At 48.0% G+C, this 13,054-nt stretch overlaps 1 protein-coding gene across 1 annotated transcript; it reads right to left on the bottom strand.

Moving 5' to 3' along the window:
- Positions 1–251: 251 nt before the first annotated feature.
- ANKRD63 (ankyrin repeat domain 63) lies at positions 252–1,675 on the bottom strand. Its single transcript, XM_063438953.1, has one exon. It carries the CDS (start codon positions 1,637–1,639, stop codon positions 728–730), a length of 912 nt encoding a protein of 303 aa, XP_063295023.1. The 5' UTR covers positions 1,640–1,675; the 3' UTR covers positions 252–727.
- Positions 1,676–13,054: the final 11,379 nt, after the last annotated feature.

The raw sequence follows: 13,054 nt of genomic DNA, 5'->3' as shown, positions 1-13,054 counted from the left end.
ACAGCCAGTCAGTGGCTCCTTCTAGTCCTAAGCAGGTGCCCTGCAGGTGTCCTGGCAGTGCCATACCCTATGGGTTGAAGGTTAGTCCATCAGATTAAGGATTGCCTGGCAGTGCCATACCCTATGGGTTGAAGGTTAGTCCATCAGATTAAGGATTGCCTGGCAGTGCCATACCCCATGGGTAGAAGGTATAGTCCATCAGATTCAGGATTGCCTGGCAGTGCCGTACCCCATGGGTTGAAGATTTAGTCCATTAGATTCAGGATTGCCTGGCAGTGCCATACCCCATGGGTAGAAGGTTTAGTCCATCAGATTAAGGATTGCCTGGCAGTGCCATATCCCATGGGTAGAAGGTATAGTCCATCAGATTAAGGATTGCCTGTCAGTGCCATATCCCATGGGTAGAAGGTATAGTCCATCAGATTCAGGATTGCCTGGCAGTGCCATACCCCATGGGTAGAAGGTTTAGTCCATCAGATTAAGGATTGCCAGGCAGTGCCATACCCCATGGGTAGAAGGTTTAGTCCATCAGATTCAGGATTGCCTGGCAGTGCCATACCCCATGGGTAGAAGGTTTAGTCCATCAGATTAAGGATTGCCTGGCAGTGCCATACCCCATGGGTAGAAGGTTTAGTCCATCAGATTAAGGATTGCCTGGGAGTGGCTCCTGCCCTGTGTCTCAGGTGATGCCCCCTGTGTCCAGCTGCTGGCCGGTGGCTCCCTCCAGTCACAGGGCTAGTGGCTGGCTGCTGCCGGGCAGGATGAGTTGGCTCCGGCTGCAGTTGCTGTCCCTCCTCTCCCTCCGGAGCCGGTCCCCGGGGTAGTTGGGCAGGATACCCCCGGGCAGTCCCTGGCAGAAGTCGGGCGAGGTGACCCGGCGGAGGAGGCGGCTGCAGTGAGCGGAGCTCCCCCCGGGCCCTTCCCAGCTGTGAGCCCGGTGCATGTTGGAGCCCGGGGGGTCCTGGCCGGTTGATACCGGGGGGCCCACCTCCCCCTCCTCGGTCCTGCGCTGGGAGAACGGCCGGGAGAACCGCTCCAGCACCTGCCGGGAGAGCGGCTTTGGGCTGCGCACGGTGGCCCCCGGGGGCCCCTCTCTCTGTGGGGACCGTCCGCCGCTCAGGACCCGCTCGCACTCCCGGTGCCCGGCCCCCCGTGCGGCCCCCAGGGCGGACAGCCCGGCCCGGTTGGTGGTGTCCAGGCGGAGGCCGAACCGTTTGTAGGAGCGGAGCAGGAAGGCGAGCTCGGCGCTGCGGCCGCACGAGGCGGCGTACATGAGGGCCGTGTTACCGGCCCGGTCCGCGATCTCCGGGTCCGCGCTCCGCTGGACCAGCAGCTTCACGGCGTCCAGGTGTCCGAGCTCGCAGGCCAGGCTGAGCGCCGTGCGGCCCGCCCCGTCCTGCCCGTTCACCGCCGCCCCTTTATCCAGCAGCAGGCGGACGAAGCTGGCCCGGGGCTCGGCCTCCCGCAGGCACACGGCGAACATGAGCGGAGTGCGGCCCTGCTCCCCGGCCGGACAGTTCACTATCCGCCGGTCCAGCGCGTCCAGCACGAACCGGGCCAGGTGCACCTTCCCCCCGTGCATGGCCTCCAGGAAGGTCCGGGTGCCCGAGCTGCGGCGGAGATCCCGCGGTCTGAGCATGGCGGGAGAATCCCGGGGCCCCCGCCGGCAGCCGGCTTTATACTCCATCCCCGTCACCATGGCAACGGGTACCAGGGATGCTGCCAAGATGGCGGCTCCATCCCTCCCTCCCTCCCTGACTGACTGAGGGGTGGGGACAGGGGAGGAGAGGAGGGGGTGGGGCTTGGCTGGAAAGCTGTCACTGAGGATTTTATTCACTAAACACTGAATAGTAACGCCCTAAAAAAATCACTTTCCGAAATCTGAGGGGGAAACAGGCAATCTGTGACTATAGCAGAGTTGGAGAATTTTTACTGCAGATCCACTATATTCAGATTTTAGCTCGGTACAATTTAGAATATAGTGAATATCACCCAGGAGAACCGGGCACTTGGTTGTCTAAATGTCTTTAATTTTTTTAATTTGATATTTCTTTCTCACAGGTGAGTGGACTTTTTGAGAAGTTGCAGTCTGGGCATATAAGGTGGCGGAAATGTAGACACATTTATTGATGTCAAATGTTTTAGGAATAAAACCACTTTGTACTCCTTTTTTTGTTTTACGCTATACTGAATCCTGTCTGTCTATGCTGGGTGAATCCCAGGGCACCTATCGGTAGCCATCTTTATATTCCATCCCTGGCTATCACCATGGCGACAGGTACCAGGGATGCAAGATGGAGGTTGCCGCTTTGACCAATGGGTGGGGAGTAGAAATCTGTCACTAAAGACTTTATTCACTAAACACCGGATAGTAATGCCTTGAAAAAACACTTTCCAAAATCTGAGGGTAAATGGGGCAAGCTGTGACTATAGCAGAGTTGGAGAAGAGATCAGCTATATTTTTGCCACAATAAGATTTTAGCTGACTACAATTCAGAATTTAGTGAATATCACCTGGGAGAATGGGGTATTTTGGTGTGCAAATGTCTTTTTATATCATTTTTCTTTGTCACAGGCAAATGGACTTGTAGACAGTGCAGTCCGGGCATGTATGATGGCAGAAATAATGCCAACGTTTTTATGATGCTTCTCACACCTATATCATTGCTCTGTGAGTTGAAAGAAGTAAGACGTATCCTAAACTAAGCTACACGCCTCTTATCTACTAACATTTTGTGAGTGCAATAAGTCACATTATTTTCAAGGCATTTTGATGATATTACACTATTTTGAAACCTTTTTATTGTAGATATTGTTTGTGTATTTGTTGTTCTTTCTGTATCTACTTTCATGTGAGTAAAGGGTTAATGTATAATTGGGTTTTATCATTCTCACGTTATTTCACTGATGGTGTTCCTGGGTGTTCTGTGCTGAATCCCTGTCTGTCTATGCTCTCCTCCATTCATAGCTTTTCACATGTATCCATCCTGTATACTATACGTCCCTTCCACCACTCTTCTCCCTTAACTTTGTTTCTATGTCTATCCTTCCTGTACCCCACTATATTCTCAATATCCTTTTCTGTTTTTTCGCTCTCTTGAATCTTAACTTTAACTAACCCTTTCACTCTGCAATCCTGATAACACCCCACATGTAATATTTGACATTTAATGGGGGAAAAGGAAACTTTTTACATCCTCAACAGTTAATTGGGGTTGAATGTACTTGCAAACATTTTGTGGGAATGTGCCGTGAGGATACAAAGTCCTGCGAGGGAAAACCCCCCCTCCCCCGGTGCTAATGGCTTTTTGTTCTGCAAATGATGTAGTGCAGTATCTATAAGGAACTGTTTTCAGATTAATAGACATTTTTATAGAGAATTAATACTTGTTTTGCCTTTTATCCGGTTTAGTAAGTCTACGTGTATCTACTGTGGTTGAGTGGATCCCAGAAACCGAAGATTTGGCTGAGAGCGATGGGAGTTGGTGTATCTACTGTGGTTGAGCAGATTCAGAAACCGAAGACTTGGCTAAGAGTGATGGGAGTTGGCATATCTACTGTGGTTGAGCGGATTCCAGAAACCGAAGACTTGGCTAAGAGTGATGGGAGTTGGTTATGTAGCACCGCGGTAAGTAAGCGTGTACATATGAATACTGCTATCAGGGAGCAAAAACCATTTATCTAATGTTTAGACTTTACAGGGTGAAGAGGATGTATGTGCCTGGTCCCCATACACCCAGATCCAGGATCTGTTTAGTTACAAAATATCTGGGTTTCTAAAGTTCGCCATAAGTACCATAACCACTCCATAGCAGTAAAGCTTTATTTTATGAACTGGTGCTATAAAACTCACTGAGATATATGTGGGATTATGGGTCTTTAAATGGCCCTTTAACCCCTTAAGGACCCCTTTTATTCCAGAAGTTTGGTCCTTAAGGGGTTAAACCCTGCTTCACATGAAGAAAAAACACCTTAGTCCATAAGGATACTTAAAAACCGAGGGCTGCACTGGATTAATGCACTTACCTGTTCCGTGCCTTAGTGACACTTCATCACAGACCAGTGAGTTCTGTAGAAGTGCATTGATTAAGTGCTCCCTGAGCCCCGTGTTTGTTCCAGCCGTAACTGAAAGAGATGAAGGGTGATTTTATTTTAAAGTATCCTTGAGAGTTGAAGTGTTTTTTTCTCTCGTATTAAGTCTGGCTTTTATCTTCAGTGTTTAAAGCCGCAGCAGAACCTGGTATTGGCATTCTTTGGACAAGAGGTACATGCCCTGAACCATGCTTTAGTGAGGTTTTATGTGGTTAACCTTATAGGTGTTGTTATTGTTGAAGTAATCCCCTTCAGAACCCTCTAGGTAGGCAACCTTCAGTACTGCAAATGTTGTGGAGTTCATCTCCCACAATGTCTTACAGCCATAATGCTGGCAAAGCATCATGGGAGGTGTAGTCCAAAACATCCGGAGTGCAGTACGTGGCATGCCCCTGCTCTAGAGGAATCTAGGGTATCTTCTGCCATGCTGCCTCTCAGAGTATAATACAATCACTAGAGAACACCAACAGGGGAAATCCTAATCGAATATTTCCCAAGCAACTTCCAAGGGGAATATAGGAATATACTGCAACGTCTCCCACTCTCCCAGCACCGTGAAATGTGACCTTGATTTCTGAATAAAACCGTCACTCCTTCCCCTGCTGGAATGCCATGTGTTCCATAATTGTTCCTCAAGTTTCAGGAGGTGAAGTTGAATAAATGATTTGGAAATAACTGACTGTAGATATGTCCGTTAATTGAATGCTTGATTTTTAGTGCTTGTTTTCACATTAACAGCAAATGGTGAATTGAGGTTTTGTTTTCTCGGCCCACCAATGTTAGAATGTTAGTTGCCATCACAGTTTTATAATTATTGTTTTGCTCCTCACTCTCTCTCTCCCTCTCTCCTCCCTCTTACTTGCTCACCACTCTCTCTCGCTCTACCTCTCCCCTCTCTCTTTTCTCTTCACTCTCTCGCTCGTTCTATCCGCCTTTTGCTCTCTCCGGGCTCTCATGCTCGCTCTTTGTCCTTGGGCTCTCTTCTATCTCTCCCCTTTCTTGCTCACCCTCTCCCCCATCTTGCCAGATCTCTCCACCAAATCTTGCCCGCTCGCTCTCTCCCCACTCTCTTGCTCGGTCTCTACACTCTCTCACTCGCTCTCAGTGCACTCTATTTGCTCCTGCTTGCTCTCTTCTCCTCTCGCTCTCTTATGCTCTCTCCCCTTTCTTGCTCACCCCTTGCTCTTTCACCCTTATCTCACCTGCTGTCTCACCCCTATCTCGACTGCTGTCTCTCCCCTATCTCGCCTGCTGTCTCACCCCTATCTCGACTGCTGTCTCTCCCCTATCTCGCCTGCTGTCTCTCCCCTATCTCGCCTGCTGTCTCTCCCCTATCTCGCCTGCTGTCTCTCCCCTATCTCGCCTGCTGTCTCTCCCCTATCTCGCCTGCTGTCTCACCCCTATCTCGACTGCTGTCTCTCCCCTATCTCGCCTGCTGTCTCACCCCTATCTCGACTGCTGTCTCTCCCCTATCTCGCCTGCTGTCTCTCCCCTATCTCGCCTGCTGTCTCTCCCCTATCTCGCCTGCTGTCTCTCCCCTATCTCGCCTGCTGTCTCTCCCCTATCTCGCCTGCTCTCTCTCCCCCCCTCTCTTGCGCAATCTCTCCCCTATCTCACCTGCTCCCTCTCCCTTATCTCACCTGCTCCCTCTCCCCTATCTCACCTGCTCCCTCTCCCCTATCTCACCTGCTCTCTCTCCCCTATCTCGCCTGCTGTCTCTCCCCTATCTCACCTGCTCTCTCTCCCCTATCTCGCCAGCTGTCTCTCCCCTATCTCGCCTGCTGTCTCTCCCCTATCTCGCCAGCTGTCTCTCCCCTATCTCGCCTGCTGTCTCTCCCCTATCTCGCCAGCTCTCTCTCCCCTATCTCGCCAGCTCTCTCTCCCCTATCTCGCCAGCTCTCTCTCCCCTATCTCGCCAGCTCTCTCTCCCCTATCTCGCCAGCTCTCTCTCCCCTATCTCGCCAGCTCTCTCTCCCCTATCTCGCCAGCTCTCTCTCCCCTATCTCGCCAGCTCTCTCTCTCCCCTATCTCGCCAGCTCTCTCTCCCCTATCTCGCCAGCTCTCTCTCCCCTATCTCGCCAGCTCTCTCTCCCCTATCTCGCCAGCTCTCTCTCCCCTATCTCGCCAGCTCTCTCTCCCCTATCTCGCCAGCTCTCTCTCCCCTATCTCGCCAGCTCTCTCTCCCCTATCTCGCCAGCTCTCTCTCCCCTATCTCGCCAGCTCTCTCTCCCCTATCTCGCCAGCTCTCTCTCCCCTATCTCGCCAGCTCTCTCTCCCCTATCTCGCCAGCTCTCTCTCCCCTATCTCGCCAGCTCTCTCTCCCCTATCTCGCCAGCTCTCTCTCCCCTATCTCGCCAGCTCTCTCTCCCCTATCTCGCCAGCTCTCTCTCCCCTATCTCGCCAGCTCTCTCTCCCCTATCTCGCCAGCTCTCTCTCCCCTATCTCGCCAGCTCTCTCTCCCCTATCTCGCCAGCTCTCTCTCCCCTATCTCGCCAGCTCTCTCTCCCCTATCTCGCCCGCTTTCTCTCCCCCTTTCTCGTACGCTGTCTCTCCCCCTTTCTCGTACGCTGTCTCCCCTCCTTTCTCGTACGCTGTCTCCCCTCCTTTCTTGCATGATTTCTCTCTCCTCTCTCGCCAGCTCGCATTCGCCCCCCTCTCTTGCGCAGTCTCTCCCCCCCTCTCTTGCAAAATCTCACCCCCCCTCTCTTGCGCGGTCTCTCCCCCCCATCTCTTGCGCGGTCTCTCCCCCCATCTTGCGTGGTCTCTCCCCCCCTCTTGCGCGGTCTCCCCCCTCCTCTTGCGCGGTCTCCCCCCCCTTCTCGCTCGGTCTCTCTCCCCCCCTTTCTCTCGCTCGGTCTCTCTCCGCCCTTTCTCTCGCTCGGTTTCTCCCCCTCTCCCCTTTTTCTCGATTTTCCCCTTCTCTCTTCCCTCTCTCGCTCTCTCCCCATGCTCTCTCGCCCTCTCTCCACTCATCCGCTCCTCTCTCTCTCTCCTTGCGCTCTCTCCCTTCTCGCTCACCCCTCTCTCACCTTTCTTGCTCACCCATCACTCTCCCCGTGCTCTCTCTCCCTCTCTCCACTCATTCGCTCCTCTATCTCCTTGCGCTCTCTCCCTTCTCGTTCACCCCTCTCTGGCCTTTCTTGCTCACCCATCACTCTCCCCTTTCTCTCTTGCTCTCTCTGCTCTCTTCTCTCTCTTGCTCTATCTTACTCCCCCTCTCTCTACGCTCTCCACACACACACTCTCTCAGCGCGCTCTCCCTCGCTCACACCACTATTTACTTGCTTTCTCCACTTTCTCTTCCCTCTTGCTCTCTCTGCGCTCTCACTCTGTATCTCGCTCATGCTCTGTAGCTCACCCTCTCTCGCTCACCCTCTCTCTCACTCCTTCTCTTCCTGTCTCTAACACCTCTCTCTTGCCTTTCTTACTCGCCCATCGCTCTCCCTCTACCCTTTCTCTCTTGCTCTCTCTGCTCTCTTCCCTCTCTCTCTCTCTCTCACCCTCTCTCATTCACTCTGTCTCTCTATGCTCTCTACTCGCTCTCCACACACACACACACTCTCTGCGCGCTCTCGCCCTCTCTCCTCCCTCGCTCACACTGTCTTTGCTTGCTTTCTCCACTTTCTCTTCCCTCTTGCGCTCTCTCTGCGCTCTAACTCTGTATCTTGCTCGCTCTGTCCACGCTCTCTCACTCCCCTTCTCTCCCCCTTCTCTTCCTGTCGCTCTCTCGCTCACTCGCTCCCCCTCCTCTCTCCCCTATCGCTTTAATCCCTTGATTGATTGCCAATTGAAGCCATACCCATTGAATTCATTGTCAACAAGTTGTCAAGAGTGAGTTTGTTAAATGTCTGCTCATCTTCCCATAGTTGTGCACCTGCTATTAATGCCACCAACATATTCATCACACTGAACCACAAATATAGTCATTTCGCTTCTTGTCATGTGTTTTGTGACCGGTTTAATTAAGTGTCTACTAATTGTCACCCAAAAGCCTTTTCTTTCCCTTTCACTTAGAATTGTGACTGTGCCCGGTCTACGTGCCAGGATAGCAGCACGGTGGGACTTATTTAAATTTTATTTTTAAGTTCTTATTTTATTTTTATATTTTTGTATATATCATGTAATGCATTTATTAGGATCTTAAAGGGACACTCTAAGCACCAAAACCACTACAACTTCATGGTGTGTTTTTGATGCCTAGACCCTGCCTGCGTTCTCTGGCGATGAGGAACAGCAATGTCTACATTTGTCTGAGTTGGCCTCTGAGACTGACAATCACTAGACTCTTCCTCATTAAGACCTTTATTAAGACCTTAGAGTTTATTGAGGACACCGACCGTAGCTAATGCTTCTAATAGAGAAGCATGGAATTGGTGGAGTGCAGGGATAGACACTCAGGCACTGCAGGTTAGCACTGTGTCCATAGGAGAAGCATCTGATTGGACCAGAAATCATCAGTCCTGAAGATCCCATGGTAGGCCGATCAGGCTGCAGAACAGAAACCATGTTGGCGATGGATTATGCATTATATAGATAAGTTATATGGCTTTGTTTTTTTTTTTTTTATTGGGGTAATTAATCGAACATTTCCAAGGAACACACTAATGTTGCAAAATAATGTATTTGTGTATTTTATCATCGAATGAATCAGGGTTCATTTATGGCAAATTTTCATCTGAATCGCAACATTTAAGTTAAAATAGCCAGGTTTAACTATTGTCAAGTTGGACAATTTCTGAAAATCAGCTTTTTTTTATTCTCAAGTTTACCATTCAGATTTCAATTAGCTGCATTTTGAAGCTTATTAATAATCGTGTACTTGTTTTACATATTTTGAATAATTTAACACCTTGTTTATTAATAATAATAATAATAATAATAATAATAGTACAATATTGTATCTGGGACAGAAATATACAATATTTACCCTTTCCCAGAACATGAAAGTGACTTGCTGGTACATATTTCAAAAGGATTCCTTTTCTTCCTTCTCAACTTTTTAAATTGAGCAAAAATGACTCCTCCTGTTTTGATATTTGGAGATGAGATTTAGACATGTTCTATGGTGTCCCTGGACTAAAAGGCCACTTACTTTATGTTTCAGTACAGAAATCTAGTTAATTATTTCTGCCACACAAAAACAGGTTCTTAAACCCTATACAGTCCGGCTCCTAATGTGTTAGGATAGCTCCTGAAACAAGTAACTAAAATGAAGCTGCTAACTCCGTATAGATAGACAAATGTTACGTCATATTTTTCTCTGTATAGAATCAAAATCTGCAACATGTAAGTTAACCGTAGTGAATTGAAAAACAGATTTTAATATTTGGGTCAAGATAAAGGATTTGAAATAATTACCCATTATAGCCACAGTTCAGCTATTCTTGTCTAATTTTACAATTAGATTTTTAATTTACTACAATTCACTGTTAAGGTCATAAACATCCAAGCTTGAAAGATCAGTAAAAAAAAAAGTAAGCTAAAGACTTTTATCACCTGATTCATTGTGGCATTAATTTAGCTAATCCATTGTCAATGCACTGTCCGTAAGGAAAAGAGGAGGGGACAGGGGACAGATCAATAAAACACGGCTGTATTTAATGTATTTATTTATTTTTTTCAATTTGTAAAGTAGATTTTATTGGCTTTTCACATTGTTTAATTTTCGGCGCCTGCCCGCCAGGGTACAGAATGAAAAGGAGTGGTAATGCAGGCACATTTCGTTACAACATAGGGAATATACATAGTTTATATACAGTTTATTTACCCAATTTACCACCTTGACATACCCTCCCTTGCTCCATATCTCTTTTCCCCTTATCTTATGGTATACACTTAGGACACGTCTGGTCCTTTACAATTTGGCTTGGTTATCCCATGGTGCGATTCCCCTCCTTGTTAGCTTTTGCGCTGGTCGTTATTTGTTATCTCTTGTGGCTCCTAGCCCCCTTTCTGTTCCACCCACCGTGTTGCTACTCCCTCTGCCCTCTATGTCTTGATGGGTGTGGTGCTTTCCTATGTATGCCTTCCATTTCTCAATCGCTTTCCCAATATGTTGTATTTATTTATTTTAACACACATGTAGAGCCTGGATTGGATCCAATATGTTTATAACTGAAGGTGTTTCCAACACAGAATGGAGTCAATTGAAGAGTAATCTTCAGGAAGTGAAAGGTAATTTCAAATTAGGTGGGATTTATTGGAATTGGGTGGGCTGATTGAATAAGAACAGTATCTGGGTAACCACTACAGAACACTGGTTTATGGTGATGTACTCGGGGGAGGTGGGTGCACGCAGCACACCAAGGCACTCTTGGCGTCATATCAAAGTTAAGACCGCAAAATAATTGGGGAGAAAGTAATGTACAAACTGTGCATTATACATTTTACAAATAAAATCATTTTATTTCTTTATTTAAAGATTGCAGCTGGGAAAAAAACCATGGTGACGTTTACACCCTTCATCAGAGACTCCAGCAGTGTGTTGTAGTGGTTATGGTTCCTGTAAACACACAGACTGAACATTCTAACTGCATATTATTCCAGTATGGGCAGATATGTAGGATATGTTACATTTATTAGACGTGTACATTGAGGGAGATTTATCAAAGTCCTGTTTTCTGAAGGTGTCACGAAAATATAAATTTGTCGTGATCACCAATGGAATGTGCCTGTTTATTCCACCGGTTTCCATGGTGATGAACTCTGCACCACTTTTCAGAACACTTCAGATGTCTCTCCCATTGAGAATTTGCAGTTCTGTAGATGCCTTGTTGCAGTATGACTATTCCAAGGTGTAATGTTATTTGAGGTGTTTGTGGAGCACAGATGGTGTGATCTCACAATTATAGATCTATTGTGTTTAGCATGAATTGCATCTCCCTGCTGAGTGCTGTACATGTGTCTAGAAATGGTGATAAACAAATATCAGTACATTCATGTACATCTCATGTATAGCAGAGCAGATTTTAGACTTGTCTATGACAGGTACCAAAGTGAAGAAAAAGCTGATTTGTTATGGCCTGTGATTTGTGTAAAGCAGCACAGCAACTGCCTAGATTTGGCGCAGCCCATTATGTGATGCAGTGTGTGTGTGTGTGTGTAGTGGAAGCAGTGTGTGTTTGTGTATAAGGAATGTATTGTGTGTAAGGGATGCATTGTGTGAATCTATGTTTGTATGCATAAGGGATTCAAGGTGTGTTTCTGTGTATATAAGGGATGCAGTGTGTGTGTCTGCAAGGGGTGCATTGAGTGTGTGTAAGAGATGCATTGTGTTTATGTGTGTGTGTGTAAGAGAAGCAGTGTGTATTTGCGTGTGTGTGTAAGGGATGCATTGTGTGTTTCTGTGTATGTGTGCAAAGGATGCATGGTCTTTGTGTGTTTCTCTGTGTGTAAGGGAAGCATGTTGTGTTTCTGTGTGTATAGGGATGCATTGTGTGTGTGCGCGTAGTGTGAAAGAGAGAGTTTTTGGGGTAGGATAGGGGCTGAGTCCTACCAGCCCCTTTGTGCGTCTCTTTCCCCCCTTCCCCAGCCTCTCTCCCCTGCCCCACTGTTCCTTAGTGATCTCCCCTGTCCCTTAGTGATCTCCTTGCTCCATTTCCTGTAGTGCTCCCCCCTCCTGTCTCCTAGTGCTCTCTAATACTCACTATCCCTTGGCGCTCCCCCCCACACTTTAGTGCTCTCTCCTGCCCCCCGTCCCTTAGAGCTCTCCCTTCTGTCCCTTAGAGCTCTTCCCTGCCCCTTAGTGGTCTCTACTCTCCTTCCCCATCTCCCTTAGTGGTCTCTCCTCTTCTCCCCCTCTTTCCATTAGTGGTCTCTCATCTTCCCCTTAGTGGTCTCTCCTTCCCCCCCTTTCCATTAGTGGTCTTTCCTCTCCCCCCCACTTTCCACCCTTACCATTAGTGGTCTCTCCTCTCACCCCACTCTCCCTTAGTGCGCCCCCCCCACATTCTCCTTAAACCCCCTCCCTTAGTGAACTCATCCTTCCCCCCCATTCTCCTCGCGCTCCCTCCCACGTTCTCCTCAAACCCCCCCATCCCCATACCACTCACCCTCCCTCCCACGTTCTCCTTACACCCCCACACCCTTAGTGGACTCTCCCCCCCGTTCTCCTCATCCACCTCACCTTCCCTGTGTAGCGTAGCCAAGCTCCTCTCCAGTTTGCGGTACAGGAGCTTCTGTTTTCTGTACCCGGCCGGACTGACAGGAAGTACTCACTCAGTGAGCATTTCCTGTTAGTCCGGCCGGGTACAGGAAACGGATGTTCCAGTACCACGGACCAGAGCTCAGCCACGCTACACAGGGAAGGGGGGGGGGAGAGACAGTGCTGCAGCCGCCTGATGCTCTCCATAGAGCACTCAGGCGGCTGCAGCATTAGAAGGGCCAGTGATGAGGGCACCCCCTCCTAAGAGGCTCCCTAGGCGGCTTCCTAGGTCGCCTTATAGTATGCGCCGGCCCTGCTGGCACCATAATGACTACAGCTCGTGCTTAAGGTGCATGGAATGGTTTGACTACTTACCAAGGGAAGGTACCAGGGCACTTATAGTTTGTATCTAGTGCCCACAGTTCAAATTGCTAGGATAACGTTAGAGGTTGCCTTTTTACAATCCAGTAGTTTTGGTTTGTTAGACTGTATCTGTATGTTCCTTTACAGCAATATCCACACATAGTACTGTATAGCAAATTCCTAATACACCCTGCCTGTGCTTTATTCACCGATTATAGACATTAATATTGAGAAATATTTCCCAGTGTTTTTTATTATAAAAGTTTAAACCATATGTTGTTTTTCATAACATTATATATTTATATATATACAATTCATAATGATATTGTACGTGTACCCACCTTTGTTGTGTTGAGGTATTTCTTTTTATATATAATTCATGATACTGCATTATGTATTTAGTGTTCACTTTTCCTATACATTATATATTTATTTATATCTGTGAATGTACAAAAC

This window comes from Pelobates fuscus, chromosome 13, assembly GCF_036172605.1.
Source record: "Pelobates fuscus isolate aPelFus1 chromosome 13, aPelFus1.pri, whole genome shotgun sequence".
NCBI lineage: Eukaryota > Metazoa > Chordata > Amphibia > Anura > Pelobatidae > Pelobates > Pelobates fuscus.
Note: the sequence above shows the minus strand (reverse complement) of the source record. Positions and strands in the feature narration are given on the sequence as shown.

Bases quoted from the DNA above. Each gene is read 5' to 3' on its own strand.
- ANKRD63 (XM_063438953.1), bottom strand. From the start codon at position 1,639: ATGCTCAGACCGCGGGATCTCCGCCGCAGCTCGGGCACCCGGACCTTC.